We start from the raw sequence: 16228 nt of genomic DNA, 5'->3' as shown, positions 1-16228 counted from the left end.
TTTCATCCAGCACTTCTGAGACTGCTGCAAAGAGCCCACTGGCTTTGCAAAATGCTGAGAGGCTCCCAGCAGGCAGTGATGTGAGCACCTGGAGACCCCCCCAGCGCCCGGGCTGGCCTGCCAGCCCCATCACTGGCCACCAACACATTGGCTGGGGCAGCCCGTGCGTGGCCCTGCACGCTGTAGGCACTGCTTTCCTGGCTCTGGCACGTGTCTCCAGGCAGGATATGACACTAAGGACCAGAAAGAAGAAGTGTCCATTGCTCTTCCCTGGGTAGAAAACACTCACAGCTCCAGAGAACTCCCCAGGAAGGTTACAGCCAGACATTGTCACCCAGCTGTCAATGTGAAGGGGCTGTCCTGTGGGTCCTGGCAAGGAGATGGGATGGCAGGGAGCATAGGCAGCGTCAGCCAGAGCCTGCATAAGGAACCTCCCATATTGGCATCTGCCTGGCGAGGTTTGGCAATGGTGAGAGGGGCAGGGGGCAAGGGGAGTGCCCCAGGGAGATAAACTCTCCCTCCGGTGTCTCCGTTGCTTCAGTGCTTCTGACTTGGTGTTTTGTTTTGTTTTGTTTTGTTTTGTTTTGTTTTTTCAAATGTGAAGACCTGAGATTGAGCGTGGGTTTTCCGTCTGCCACTGGATGCCGCAGCACAGGCTGGCCCGAGGCATCACCTTCTGTCCCCTTCCTTCACCACGTGTAGAGGCACCTGAATGGGGATGCAATTCCCGATACCAAGGCGTTGGCAAAGCTCCGAGCATTGCTCGGCACTGCTGGTCCCACTGGCTCCAGCTGAAGGGTCCTGCAGCGGTTCAAGGACCAGAAGAAAGTTCACAGAGACCTCATGATCTGTGTGGAAATGCTTCCCCTGTCCACAGTGGGGTTGAGGGGCTGCATTTTAGCAGCTGCTTGAGCTCGTGTAAGGGGTGGGGAAGGAGGTGGAGCTGACCCCAATGGGGCTCTCAGAGAGAGGTGTTTGGGGGGTGCCCACCGGCACGCTGACCCCCCGGGCCTCCAGGACGGCGGCAAGCAGGCGCTGCTGCTGCTGGCGCAGCATGTCGGCCATCAGCAGGGGCAGGGAGTTGAAGCTGGCACTGAGCTGCTCCAGCTTGGATTCCAGGCCACTGATCTGCTTTTCCAGGTCCTCACTGCGGTCATTTAGCTCAGTGATGAGGTCGTACATCACGTTCTGCATCTGGGGAGGGGACACAGGGGACAGTGGCAGGGTTAGCACCATGGCTGGAGGGGTTAGTGCTGCTGCTGCTGGCAGAGCTCATTCCTTTACCCGTTTCTGCCCTGAGAGCTGCCCCATCTCAGCCCGCCCCAGGTTGCAGCCCCTCCAAGGGTTCTGTGACTGCAGTTTTGCTCATCCTTGGCCATCAAAGCAAGGAAGCTCTGCTGGCCCTGTGCTGCTGAGAAGTGGTATCCCTTGCAAAAAGGGTTGCAGGGAACCCCTGGCTCATGTATGTGCTTTTCCTCCAGCTTTGCAAGGGCAGCCGCCCCATAGCAGCTATTCCTTGCTGACATTTACTGAGTCGGAGCATTTTGAGGTCAGCCAGGCTGCTTTAGTTTTTCCGAGTGAAGAAAAACACTCAGGTAGTCTGGCCAAGCCCCAGGGTCCCTGTGGGACTTGCCTTCGAGAGGTCGACAAGGGTGTTGGCTTGGTCACTCAGCTTCCTCTGCTCCATCTTCACGCTCCGTAACCTGGGGAGAAGGAAAGAGCACATGGCTGTACTCCCTCCCCTGTTTCACAGTGCATCTGGAGACCTGCCTGCATCCCAGGCAATGGAAAACTGTCCCCACACCCCTGCCAGGGACAGGATCCTGGTTTATCTGGAGCTCAGTTTGCCCCCAGCCCACTACACAGCCTCTTACTGGTGGATGGCTTGTAGGAACTTCCTCTGGTGCTTCCTGACTTTAGCATGGTCGATCTTCTTCAGCAGCTTGGTGTGCTTGTAGATAAGCCATGTTTCCCGCAGGACGTTGGCTGCTGCGTTCTTGATCTGAAAAGGAAGAGTTGCTGCAGGTCACCAGCCATGTGAGATTTCACAGAGACACTGGTCTGGCTCTGCTGTGAACCAGTGTTGCAAGAGCACTTGACCTGCCCCAGCTGGCGTGAGGCGCTTGGCTTTGCACCCGCACGCTGTCCTGGACTGTTGCAAGCGATGATGGGCAGCTCAAGCAGGAGTAAGAGAAGGCAGAGCACCCACATCCCCATCCTACTCTGCACTCATGCTCCAGCACCTGGCTCTTTGCCTACACACAAAGCCTCAAGAAAAAAAAAATCCCCAAGTTTTTCTTGATTCCTGCACCCATCTGCCCTCTCGGCAGGTCCCAGTTGTGCTGCTGGCACTGGGATGTGACTCCGCAGACTCCCCAGCTAAACCGCAGCTCTGCTGCTCATTCCAGGAGGAACTGGCTGTCGTCTGCCTGGCATGGAGCCTGCAGATCCATATCAATGGCCAGTGGAGCGGGGCTGACCAGCTGTTTTGCTTTCCCAGCCCGGTCACACCAAGGTCCTGACTATTCCTGGGGTGTCAGGGCTCTGTCTGGGGCTCTGCTCTCTGGGGTGAAGTGGGTTCCCTGGTTGCATACCACCACTGGTTTCCTTTCCAAGGGCTGCACTGATGCTCATTTTGCCACCATACCCTCTAAAACATATTCTAGTGTGCAGAGCCCATTATATGACATGCCACTGTTGGTTTGCCAATGCTTTGCCATGACAAGGCTGCCGAGACCAGAGACTTCCTGCAGCTCCCACAGGCTACCAGGGATGTGACACCAGACCCTGTATGACAGTGACCCCATGGATGCCCCACTGCAGGCTCTGGGTCCCTCCTCAGGGGAGCCTCACCATGTGGTTCTTATCTGTAGTGGGCGCTTAATCACTGACATCCAGTTTTCTTCCTGACAGTAAGAGAAGTGAGATCATGCTCTGGAAGAGGAGGGAGTATGCTCCTGGAGGGAGTGTCACCTAAATCCCTGCAACAGAACTGGTGCTCTTTGTCTCAGCGTAACACTTGTGCCTGTGCTGCATCCACAGCACTTGGACAACATCCTCAGCAGTGGTACCTGCAGGACCCACATCCAAAGATGCCAACACCTTCCTCTCCTGTTGTACCCTCACTCAGAGATGCTGCCACCTTCTTCCACTGTGGTACCCACAGGATCCAGAGGTGCTTACACCTTCCTCCTGCCATGGTAGCCCAAATCCCCAGCTCCTGGCACACAACATGGCCCCCACTCCTGCTGTCCCCCATGGCACCTTACCCGCTTTGTCAGTTGTGTGTCCATCATGAAGTTGTGGACGTGCTTCTCAGCTTTGGTGAGCTCCAGCTTCCTGGCCACCACAGCCACCACCAGTGCTGTACATCCAGCACCCTGTGCAGGGACATCAGTTGGGGAAACAGTTTGTTATCTTCTTGTAACACCAGCACTCCCACCCTCATCCTTGCAATCCGCTAATTAACTAAAGCTACATGTCCTCCCCATTATCCTAACAAGGAGATATTACAGAGCCTGGATGTCCTTGAGTGGCTGATGATAGGCTGTGTAACTAATGGCAGAGGCCAGGGCTATTAACAAGGTCAGCAGTGGTCAGTGGTGAGCCTGTGCCACTGTGGGCCAGAGATCTGCCCCGTGCCAGTGCCCTCTGAGATGGGGAGCCCTCCACTCCCAAGAGAGTTCTGGAGTGGGAGAGCAGTGGGGAAGCACCAGGCAACATGCGTGAGAGCAGAGAAGAGGCTCCAAATCAGGACCCTTCAAACTGCCATGCATCCCAACTGCACTAGCTGGGAACTCGCTTATCCCAGCAATCAGGGCCAGATCTGTGTGGCAGCCATCATCTCCAGTGCACATTTGTGCCAAGGTGCTCTTTGCAGAGCCTCCATGCTGTGCTCCTTAGCTCTGTCTGCTGCTGCTCCTACCAGCTGAGTCGCTTCCCCCTAGTGCTCTGGCAGAGCGCTGTCAGCCTGGCAAGCTCTCCTTAATTTAATAAAGAGTCATTAATTAATCTCATACCCTGAGCTGAATCCTTCAGCATCCTCAAAGGTCCTGCTGCACACTCTCAATTCCCGCCACCTCCCTCTTCCTGGCAGGGCGACCACCCCTGGTGCTGGGAGTGGGGAAGCCCAGCAAAGCCTCCAGCTCCAGTGGACACGAATGTCTCCGTTCCCAGGGGTGGGGGGGCTGTGCTGGGTGTGGGGGGACACTTTGCCAGATGGTGTCTCACTTCAAAGTAACCACTGGTTAGGGAAGAGCTCTGGGAGCCTGCAGCACTGGAATCCCCTTGGCTGAGCCAGCAGCTTCTCCTCTGCTGGCAATTGCTGCATCACCCCATCCACAGGGATTTTCTCCCTTGCTTGGCTCCCACCACTAACAGCAGCCTTGCTGCATCTGACCTCATCCAAGACTGATCAAGGACTTGCAGATAATACAGAATTAACACCCCTTGGTGGAGCCTCCACAACTGATGGTACTCATGGGGTGTCAGCTCGCGCTGCCCTAGCTGGGAGGAGGGATGGCTCCATCCCCAGGGCCTGGAGCTGAGGCAGGCAGAGCCAGGGTGCTGATGGCTGGGGTGGATCTGTGGAGGAGCTGTGACCACAGGGCCCCCAGCTGCTCCTTCAGCAGCCTGGGCTAGAAAGTCCCACAAGCCAGGAGATCTCATCAGTGCCTTGGGGCAGGTACGCTGGAGGCCCTGGAGAATGGTGACCTTTTGGCCAGAAGGAAAGGAAGCCATGGCAGATGAGCAATGGAAGCCAGATGGTATGGACCAGATGGCCAAGGGATACTCAGGTGCCCTTCTGCTCCCTGGTGACATCCACCAGGGACTCCACCAAGGGCCTCCTACCTTACTGAATGTGGGTCCAAATCCACCTGAAATTCATCAGCCGAGACAACTCTATCAACTTCCAGGCTATGAGACCTCAGACCTGAAGCCATTAGGCCTTGTACGTGGACAAAACAGGTGGGAAACAGGTCCCCGTAAAATCCAGTGGCCCTGCCTCTGCAATGGAGACAGGCAGAGCCCACAGGATGGACAACCAGCTTGGCATGGCCCTTACCATGATGCCAGTGAGCAGGCAGACTCCCTTCCCACAGTAGGTGTGTGGGACCATGTCACCATAGCCAATGGAGAGGAAGGTGATGGAGATGAGCCACATGGCACCCAGGAAGTTGCTGGTTACATCCTGCTGGTCATGGTACCTGCCAAGGAGACACAGACATCAGTGTCACAGCAGGGGACAGGGATGGATGTGGCAGAAATGGGGGTACCTGGGCACCGTGGCTTCCCCGGCGCAGGCTGTGCACAGGGTACAGGATTAACAATACAGTGGGATGTGCCATAGTAGCAGTGGTTGCACAATTTCTGGCACTGGAAAACCCGCATGGACAAAATGAGAGCAAAAACTCAGTGGAAAGGGCTTCTGCTTTCAGTCAGGCCTGTCACCACATCCCAGTCCTGTCGGGTGTCCCCAGTGTCATGTGCTGCTGCAGTGAGAACTGGCTGATGGGAGAAAGAGCTGTGGCTCTGCAAAGCCCCTGACCACAGCAGCCCACCGTGGGCATCCTCGCCTGCATCCTGCTGGTGCTGCAGCCTGGGCTGTGCAGCCCCAGAAGACTGTACTGTCAGCAGCCCCAGCAGAACTGCTAGGGATGGATCCTATCGAGCCTCTGGCATGTGCTTGGCTTTCAGGAACAGGGGAACAGCTCACGCGCTCAAGACACAGCACATGTGGAGTGGCTGCAGCTTTGGGAATGCTGCAAATTTTTCAGGTCCCTGCTGAGATGTGAGGTCAATGACCACTCCGGCTGTCTCAGACATTGGCTGTGGCTCCTCCAGCAAACACGCAACCAGGGGCCCCAGCTGCCTCCAGCTCCCCAGGGCTGGCGCAAGCACAGCCAAACCATGCAGGTACGTTTCCTGAGGGATGCGGTGCCGACTCCTGGCAGCGGAGCAGAGCCTGGCCCAGTCTGCAGTGGGACTCAGCCCTAAGTTGGCAGGGGCAGGCAGTGCCTTTACCCCACTATCAACAGGATGGTTGTTCTCCTGCCTCCCTGGCAGGCTTCTCCCAGCCTCTTCACAGAATCCAGAGAGGGAAAACAGATGGAGCTTTTGGCAATCCCGGCTCCAAGATCATCACTCGCAGAGCAGTTGGGTTTTCTCCTCTTCTGAAATGTTTTTTCCTCAACTGGAGACTCAAATGAAATCCTGGTTCAGGAGAAAGCACCCTCAGCCATGGTGAGACTCACTCTGGGCAGGGTTGGCCAGGGGAGCTAGAGCCCATAAGCACAGTGGAGCTCCCCAAAACTCCAGCGCCAGCAGTGGGGCATGCACGCTTATCCCGGCCAGGGTACTCTCCTGAGGAGAGCTGAGCCCACCTCATCCCGCAGGATGGAATGTCCCGAGAGCATCGTGCTGGACAAGGGAGTTACAGGCCTACTGGACAGAGGGGCATTTACTCTTCTGAGCAGCACTTTGAGCAAGAATTGATAAACCAGAGGGGCTGGCATGTGCCACAGCTGGTGTGGGCAGGAAGAGGGGCCACCTGCTTATGCCAAGGGTTGCTGCAATCAGTCAGACCCCAGCACCACTTTCTGTTGTCCCGTTGTCCGCCCGCCCCCACTAAGGCCATGGCCACCCTCACAACTGTGGCGGCTGCGAGCATCACCCTATTGCCACGCCATGCCACTGTGGTAGCACCACCCCGGCTGAACCGACCCCATCGCTTCGGGCAGCCGCAGCCGGTGCTCGGGGCTGGCTGCAGCCCCGTCCGGGAGCGGGCTGGCTGCACGCACAGGCACTCGCCCAGGCACACGTGCGAGCCCCCGTGCGCGCCGTCGGCGGGCAGCCCCGGCAGCGCTGGCGGCAGCGCAGGCACCGCGGGCGGCGGTGCGGTGGCCGGGCGAGCGGGCGAGGTTGCTAAGCGACTCTCTGCCTTCGGAGAGGTGCGGCCCCGCGGCGCGCACGGGAGGATGCTGCGCCCACAGACACTGGAGACCACAGTGCCGAGGAGACGTGCCACGGCCGTGCCACCCCAGCCCGAGGACCATGTCTCGGAGAGGCACAGCCACCTCTAAGCTGCCTGGCCCCAGCGGGTGCTGGTTGGGAATGGTCCTGCAAACCACAGCAAATTGGTTTCCAGTGCCAGTGACATCAGTGTGCACAGGGGGACACATCCGGGGTAGCCGTTGTGGGAGCTGTGTGAGCCCCAGGGCTGGTGTATGCACAAGGGGTGTTGCATCCCTCACACATGGAGCATGTCCCAGGGGTTCTGTGTTCCCCCAGTCCTGCATCCCCCAGGACTGACGCATCTCCAGCCCACCTGGGTTCGCTTCTGCCACTCTGTACATAGAGGGAGGTGATGGCAACTGCGGTGCTGATGATCTGCAGAGCCTTGTCGGCAGAATTTCTGGGGTTTTTTGTTTCTAATAGTTCTTAATTGCATTTTCCAGCCTAAGCCTCACCAGGTGTGGGATTACCCTCCCGTGTATGTCCTGGGTGCCTGTCTGCCTGCTCCCTGTTTAGGAGGCATAAACCACAATTTCTCAAACACAATTAGGCAGTGCCTGAGGATCCAGCTCATAAGGAGAGCATCATTAAGGGAGGCAGGAAGGCAAACACAGCCAGTAAAAGCTCATAAAATCTCAGTGTGCCATCCCACACCACTGCTGCAGCACTTACAGCTGCCCTAATGCCCCTTTGCAGCATGACCAGAGCAATGGGTCCCACCCTGGGGAAGAGGAGGGGTGGCCCTCCTCTCACTTTGCAAGCAATCTGGGTGTCCCAGGTAACGCTGGGGTGCCAGCTGGTGTGATCCCACCAAGTTAGTTCCATCCTTAGTTCCAAGGATGACACAAAGCTGCCACAAAAGGACAGCTTGTGGAGGACCTGCCCTCCCTGCCCTAGATGCTGCTGGCACCTTGCACTGTGGCTGTGGAGAAAACCTTCTGGCACAGCACTGGGATGCCACCAGCGCAGCCCCCTGGTTCTTTCAGTAGACAAAGAGTGGTGGCAGGTCCCTGAGAGATGGAGGTGCAGTGATACCCACCAGGCCGGTCGCCACAGCAACCCCGGTGCTGAGCACGCCGATGCTGGCATCATGCCATCAGGCTGTGGGTTTGTCACCGCAGTGTTGTCATGGCAGTCAGTTTCAGTGATGCTGGAGCCTGAGCCAGGCCCTGTCACTCACCATCAGCACCTCTGGCCTCTCCCCACACACAGCCCCCCAGGCTCCCACCATTCTCCATGTCCCCCACCTGTGCTCCTGGGGCTTCTGGCACCACACACTGTCCCCTTGCGCGAGGACCCTGCCTGGCCCAGGTACTGCACTGTGAGGACAGGGCTGACCCTGCTCTGCTTCCTGCCTGTGTAGACAGTTTATCATCTGATAACAACAGGGCTCAGTGGAGGGAACCCGTGGCTGCCGAGGCTCCAGAGCCCTGCATCCCTCCAGCTGGATGTTGGGACACCACATCTCCATTAAGCATCCCAAACTGCCATGAATCCTGAATCACAAACTGCTGAGCATCCAGAACCACTGCACATCATCATGCACATCCTGAACCATTGCACATCTTGAACCATGGAGCATCCCACACCTCTGCACATCCCAAACTGCTGCTTGTTGTGCTGTCCTGAACTGCTGAGCATTCCAAACCACCAAGCATTCCAAACTGTTGAGCATCCTGAACTGCCAAGCATCCTGAACTGCCACATACCCCAAACCATTGCTCATGCCAAACCACTATGAATCCCAAAGCACCCCAATTCCAGTGCATCCGAAACCCCTCTCACCTCTCACACACACGGACTGTCCATGCAGCAATGATCCAGAGGGAAATGCTGAAGACCAGCAGCACTGTCCCAGGGCAGATGGTCATGAGTGTCTTCATGACGAAGCGGGTGTTGAAGTTAATCTTGTTGAGTGCCCCAATGCTGCGTGAGGAGGCATCAGTGAAGAGCTTGCTGTGCAGCAGCATCACCCGAGCAATCAGGTAGAGGCGCAGGAACATGGGGATGGACAGGATGATGTCCACATCAGCCTCTGCCCGAGAAGGTGTGTAGGAGAAAGCCAGGCGAGCTGTCCAGAAAAATTTGTACTCCCCAGGGATGGGGTGTATGGCACAAACCAGCATCTCCAGGCTGATGTAGAGGATGCGCTCATAGGTCATCGCTATCCGCCAGTCGTCAGCTCCGTTGTCGATCACAAAGAGCTACCAAGACACAAAACCACACGATTACTAGTGGCCCCAGACAACTTGCCCACTGGGATCCCTCCCTCCACAGACAGTGGGGGTCTGACACCAGAGCCAAAAGCAGCTGGGTGTGGCTTATTCAGGAGTGCTGGGGATGAACGGAGAAGAAAAATGTGGGAATGAGCCACCACCAACCTCTCTGCTGCCCTGCTAAAATGTGTTGGACATGGTCACGTTGCAGGGGACACCAAAAGCTTTAAGGTGCCCGGAGCACACACCCAGGCACAGCATGGGGACAGCTCACTCAAACTCTGTCTGGCAGGAGCCCACCTCCCGAAATGTCCCCCTCACCCAGGCCACGGAGATGGGCAAGCCGTGGTGCCACAGAGCACCAGCATGAGCCACCCCAGCCCCTGTGCTCCTGGTGCTGCACTGATTTCACTGACAGTCACCTGAGTGCCAGGGCAATTTCTGGGGAGTGAACGCCACAGCGAGAGCATCCAGCTGCCGGCGGAGATGGGATCCAGTTGTCATGGCAACTGACAGTTCATCCTGGGTACACCAGCTCCTCTCCCATCATCAGTGATGGAGTTGGGGTCTCTGCAGGAGCTGGGGAGATGGCAGCTCAGTTGGCCTCTCTGGGATGCTGTCAGAGCCCTGGGAGTCACCCACCCTCTCCGGCCTCGGCAGGGCTGTCCTGAGGCTGCCATCGGCTTCTCCCTGGTGTGGTGGGGACACCAGTATCACCCACAGCAGCAGGGATGTGCTCAGGGCCTCTCTGCAAGCAGCACTTGGCAAAGAAGCCACCAGGAAGGGATCCAAGGGGGATGTGGCAGCCGGTGCTACTGTCCACGTCCCCAGCCCTGCAAGCATGAAACGATGCTGGCTTGCTCACTGATCCAGGGCTGCACACAGCCAGGGCAGCCGATGAGTGGTGGGTGGGGAGCATGGCCCCAGCTGGCACTGAGCCCAGGAACAACCCTCCTGCCCTGCCAGAGGCCTCAGTGCACCTGTGCCAGCCGCCTTGCTGGCATGGCACAGCACTTGGGGCTCTCCCTGGGGATGGCAGGAGCCACCAGGACTGACTCATGGAGTGGCTGTCCCAGCCACCTCCCTTTCTGTAGGGAAAACTCTGCTCCTTTTAGCTGCTTTGTTTGAGAAATTGTTTACAAAAATGCTCCAAGCTGTCAAGGGAGATCCTCAGGCATTTAGCAAGCTGACAGCCTATTCCTTCCTGGAAAAGGGTGTTAAAATAAACAAATTAGCAAGAGGGAAAAGGCAGGAGCCTTTTGACTGCATGGTGGGGGGTTGCCATAAGCCAGGGAAGGGAAGGAGCAAGAGAGGATTTGGGCAGGATTCCCCTGAGCCAGCCCCTCTCAGTTCTGTACCTGTAAAGCATCAATATGGGTTTCCATGGAAACCTAGTGTGGTTCGGTGGTACCCAAGGGGGCATTCCCCGACATATCCAGCATCACTGGCTCCAGCAGGGGAAGGAACAAGAGTGTCAGCCACCACATCTCCAGACAAACAAAGCCCAAGGAAAGCTACCAAGACACCTCATGGGGACTAAAGTTTCACCAAAAGCGTAAACAGCCCCAGGCACTCCAAGTACAGGGACAAGGGGTCTCTGCTCCCCCAAAACACCTTGGCAGGAGATGGCAGCATTGCCAGCACTGCTGTCCTTCACATGTTGTGATGATAATGTGGTGCTGGCAGAGGATAGCAGAGAAACTGAGGCACAGGAAGACCCTCAAGTATCCCAAAGGACTAATTAACACAATTAGTAGGATGATAGAATCACAGACTGGTTTGGGTTGAACAGGACCTTAAATCTCATTTTATTCCAACCCCTGTCATGGGCAGGGACACCTTCCACTAGACCACGTTTCTCCAAGCCCCATCTAACCTGGCCTTGAACACTTCCAGGGATGAGGCAGCCACAGCTGCTCTGGACAAGAGAGGAAGAGGGAATCCTGAGGGAAGAGGCTGAAGTCATTGTTTCCCAGAGGCTGGGAGGTCTGACAAGTGCCATGGCCAGGTGAGCACAGTTCCCCACCTTGGTTGAGAGGTACAAGAAGTTGAGGATTTACAGCTCTGGCAGCCCCATTCCATTCAGCTGATTATCAACAAGTCCTTCAGAACACTTTATAACACATAGGGCAACCAGCAGCCAGCACAACTTCCTTTGGAGCAGACCAAGTCAAAGTCATCTAATTCCCTATCTTGACAGTGTAACTGGCCTGGCAGAGCAGCCAGGAAGGACCATGGTGAGGTTCAGTCCCCATGTGCAGAGGGACAGCAGTGGGACTTTGGCTCTGGTCAAGGCAGGAGAGGTGGGATGACCTGTGTGCTGCCTGGGTGGATGTTGTGTTTGCACAACCCACTGCCAGGAACAACAAGCGGAGGAAACACTGAGCACCAGGGGCACGGCTCGCCCGGCTGACCCCAACCACCGTCATCCCAGGGTAAATATTATTCCAGCAAGAACCAGAGCTCTCAAATATTTGCCTTGAGTACCTCACCCCCAGGCTTGGTCCCCATGCAGGCAGGCTGATCTGGACTGGGGGCTGCCCAGACGGAGGCAGGCAGAGAGTGGGATGCTGCTGCCAGCAAAACCCCTCAGTTCCCCAGCCCCAGGAGGGACAAGGTGGGATTATGGTGCACTCAGGGCCAGGGGCTTTGACATCCCTTCCCAGGATGCTCCTTCTCCTGACTGGTGATTCATTCCTCCCGTGCCCAAAACAGGCTGGCATTGTGCCAAAGCTAGGTCGCACAGGGAAGCACAGCCTTCCTGGAAAAAACTGGGAGTCCTTTAACTTCCCAGAGAGGAAGAGAGTGTGCAGCCCTGATTAGAAAAGGATTTCATGGCTTTTCTTGGCACTTTGACTGGTCTGAGCCATTCCTGGCTACAGTCTCCCCAAGCCACCAGCAAATCTGCCAGGCACCTGGGGCCCAGACAGACCCCCTCGGTGCCTGGTCTGACTGCCCCCCAAGAATCCTCACTGCCCCCCAAGACCCTGACAAAGAGGAAGGAGTCTCCAGGATGGAGCAGGATGCTAGCTCAGGTACTGTGTCCCACCCAGGTGGTTGGCAAACCCCACAGCAGCCCCTTGCTAGGCACTGGTGATGCCAGGACCTACCTGCACCTCCCGTGTGTGATAGGCGATAATGAGGCCCAGCAGGATGACGGTGGAGAGGCTTATAAGGCATTTCAGGGCCAGGGAGAACATGGAGTCCTGCAGGGTGAAAGCAGGGAAGGCATTAGGAGGTACACAGCTGTGGGACTCTGCTGGCACTGGACTCCACACCCCAAAGAAGATGCTGCCCCCCAACACCTGCTGTCCCTGTCCTCAATAGCACTTTTGCTACTTCAGCTTCCCCCCCAAGCAGCTTGACATGGTAGTAAGGGCACCATAAGTACCACCAGCATCACTGGCACCGCTGGTACCACCAGCGCCACATGCCCTCTCTCCAAAACTCTTTTTTAATTCTCTTCTGCCGAGTGCAGTTCCCAGCCTCCCCTCTGAGATGTGTGATGCCAGTGCCCTGGCCCCGTCTAGCCTGAGCCCAGTGTTATGGTATCCAAACCGATGATCTAACTAGACCCTCCTGCTGCTTAGTCTTATGTAAATTAAACCAGCCCCTGATTCGCTGATGGCTGAACTGGTGGGTCCCCAGAACCCCACTGGGAAAAGCAGGAGTCACTGTTCCCTTTGGATACTGGTAAACTCAGGTGCGTGCCAGCCACAATCCAGCCCCACTGATGCTAGGGCATTGGCAGCCCTTCACCAAGGTGTTATTCCCAAACCAACCCCCTCACTACTGCACTACACACCTCCACGCCATCCCCAGCATGCCGAGCCCCAGCATGGTGAGGCCTGGCACACTCATGGCATGCTAAGACCTGGCACACTCATGGCTCCCCAGCGTGCTGGGCTGGCTTCAGCCTTGCTTGGCTCCCTCTCCCCAGTGTTCCTCATCTCCACAGGGTGTTTGCATGCAGAGAAGGGACTATTTGCTGCGGAGGCGGCACTGCATTGTTAACAACTTGGCTCTGGCTGTGCAATTGTGTGGATATAATGGCTGGTGCTGAGAAAAGTGCTGGGACTAAACACTAGCTATTAACAGGCAAACTCTGGGGCAGCATCATGCCAAGGTGGCTCTGGCAAGACCCTTCCCAGGCACACAAACCCTGCCTGATGCACGGGCACCCACTGCCCCACCTGGCAAGTGTTACATACTATGTTTACCAATGCCTCCTGCCAGTGCTGGGTCTGAAGAGACCTGTCAGGAGGAGCCATTCCTGGATCCCATGCTCGCAGCAAACAACATGGGGTCTTGGCTGAAGTGGGGCAAGACCTTGGCACCCCTGGCACATGTCCTGTTCCACCATGTGGGTGGCAGGATGCTTCACTCTGGTGGTGCTGCACGAGTGGTGGGAAGCAGCAATATTGTCCTGTGGGCAGGAGAGGCCCTGTCCTGCCCACAATCGATTGACAGGCAGGGAGCAGGCAAACCCTGGCCACTTCCCAGTTCAGCCCTGGCACCCTCTGGCTGGGAGCATGAGGTGGCATGGCTGGGGCCATGGGGCAGAGTTGGAGCTGTGCTGACATCCCCAAATGCACAGAGGCAGCCAGCCCTGATCACACGCACTCCCACACTCATGGTCATGTCCCTGCTGGTGAGTGCTGGTTTCTCACCGGGGGCTGTTGTGGGGGGATTTATACACGGTCGCTCGCTGCTGCAAATCTGGCCAAGGGCCTGCGGAGGCCGGAGCCAGGGACTCTCCTGCACCCTGTGGCTGTCGGCACAATTGTTTGTGTCACAGCGGGGCAGGGGCGCAGCAGCGTGTCACAGCTGCTGCATGGCAGCAGCGCTGACTCATGGGGTCTTCCCCAGCTGACACAGCAGCTCAGAGTCGTGGGGCCAGCGAGCACGGTAGCAGTACTGCTGGCAGCTTGGTAAGAGTGGACAGTCCCCCTGGCAGCAGGCATGCAGGCATGTGGAGCCTGTGAGGGTGGCTGCGACTCAACAGGTAGGAGATGCGGGTTGGGGGATGGTGGTTTGGCTTCGCTCCTGCCAAAGGGGAGTGGGAACCACCAGAAAAAGGTGCTGGCATTGAAGCATCTTTCTCTCTCAGCAAGGGTGCCAGGGATGCCAGCTTGGCACCAAGGCATGCCCCTGCCTCAGACAGAGCAGTGGAACTGCTGCCCGCAGCCCCCCCACACCCACTGACCCTGGCAGCCATGGGAAGACGGGGCTCAGTAACCGCCCCACGAGGCACCTCTGTGGGGAGGCAGCAGGGCTCCCCAAACCCACAGGACCCCGGCAACATGCCTCCCTTCCTCCACCTCCTCTGCTCACACATCCCTCCCCACTGCCCATGCCAGATAATGGCAGGAAGTGGTGAGCAGCCCCTTCCCACCCTGCTTCTTCCCCTCCACTGGCGGCACCATGGCATGGGGACCCCCGCTGGCTGCACCCCAGCCCCCTCAGCAGTGCCGTCCCGCTGACGCCCATGGGTGCTGGTGGGGGTGCTGATGCCTTCCCCTTTCTGGATAGATATAAATAACATGACAGATGTCTATACAAAGAGTTATTCATATCGCTGCCAACCAGCGCAGCCCGGGAGCAGGAGCTGGAAGGGACGTGGGGGGGAGAATTATAAATAAAAGACACTGTCCTGCAAAAAAAAATGGAAAAAAAAAGGCAGGAAAGGGTGTGGGGGAGGAGGCGGAGGAGGGAGGGGGTGCTTTGCTGCACCGCCGAGGGCACAGTGTTTTTGAGGAGTGCACTGCCATGCCAGCAACAGGCACCACAGACCTCAGTGGGTCGGTGCCTGCTGCTGCAAGTGCATGGGGCAGGACTCGATAGAGCACCCACCAGCACACAGCCCCCACGCCTCCAGCCAGGTGGTCACCCTGTCCAACACCTGTGGCTGCGGCATCTACTAAAGCTCCGGAACATCCTGTCACTCACCAGCCAGCCTGTCTGACCCTGCTCCACTCCAGACGGGCCAAAGAGCTCCATGTTTATCCCATGGGATACTAGATGAAGCAAATGGCTCCATGCTCACCCCACCAGGCACCATCTGGTGCCACCAGCCCCACACACACACACCCCCCTGGCCCCGTTGGTACCTTGGAGTAGAGCCCCCAGGAGAGCTCGGTCTCAATGACCATGACGACAATGCCAAACATGCCGAAGATGAGCGCGTAGTCGCTGAGGCGCTTCCTCTTCTCGAACAGTGCCCGGCGGTGCCCAAGCCGGTAGCCAATGTTCTGTGCCTTGCGCTTGGGCCCCTTGGCAAAGGTGGTGGGGGCTGGCCGGGCAGGCGGGCGGGTGGGACGGTGGGTGGCAGGTGCATGGTTGTCCTCGCGTGAGACAACAATTTCAGGCGGTTCCCCGGCACCAAAGAGCTGCAGGGGTTGTGCCTCCGGCTCGGCCTCGATGAGGTTCCGTCGGGATGCGCTGAGTCGGCTGAGGGGCTTCATCACCCCCCCGCTGTACTTGCAGGAGCTCATGGCAATCTCGGTGAAGGGGTTGCTGTCCCGCCGATGAACCAAGGGGCTGGGCTGCCGGTGTTTGCTGCTAGCCACCCCAGAGCCCGCTGGGTGGTCGCCGAGGTTGAGCTGGCTGCCGTGGCGGGAGGAAGGGTGGAGGGCGGCGGGGGCGGCGGGAGGAGGAGGAGGGGCCCGTAACGACCCGGGCGAGGAGTGCAACAGGCTGTGCTGGAGCGGCGGCAGCGCGGAGGGCGGCGGCGGTGACCGTTCATCCCCCGGTAACGGGCAGGGACACCGACCATCCTCCTCCAAGTCCCCCACGCCCGAATCGTGGAGATGCCCCGATGTCTCCATGACGGCGGTACCGGCGCCGCTTTACAGGGCACCGGTTCCGCTTTACTTGCCACCGGCCCCGTTCGCTGGATCATGAATGGGCTCCGTGCTCTCGCCGCTATCGCCGCCGCCACCGCCCCCGCCGCTGCCGCTGGCCCGGCCCCGCAGCGCCATTGGCCACGCTGGGGCTCC

The 16228-nt window shown here is 57.8% G+C and overlaps 1 protein-coding gene across 1 annotated transcript; it reads right to left on the bottom strand.

Annotated features, from left to right (window-relative positions):
• Window positions 1-897: 897 nt before the first annotated feature.
• KCNN3 (potassium calcium-activated channel subfamily N member 3) lies at window positions 898-16057 on the bottom strand (the record flags this gene model as incomplete). The annotated part of the gene is made up of 8 exons (XM_082298910.1): window positions 898-1194; window positions 1634-1703; window positions 1875-2002; window positions 3270-3380; window positions 5066-5207; window positions 8800-9218; window positions 12341-12436; window positions 15341-16057. The coding sequence occupies 8 exons, from the start codon at window positions 16055-16057 to the stop codon at window positions 898-900; spliced, it is 1980 nt and encodes a 659-aa protein (XP_082155036.1).
• Between the last annotated feature and the right edge of the window lie 171 nt (window positions 16058-16228).

This window comes from Coloeus monedula (assembly GCF_965178545.1).
Source record: "Coloeus monedula genome assembly, chromosome: 29".
NCBI lineage: Eukaryota > Metazoa > Chordata > Aves > Passeriformes > Corvidae > Coloeus > Coloeus monedula.
Note: the sequence above shows the minus strand (reverse complement) of the source record. Positions and strands in the feature narration are given on the sequence as shown.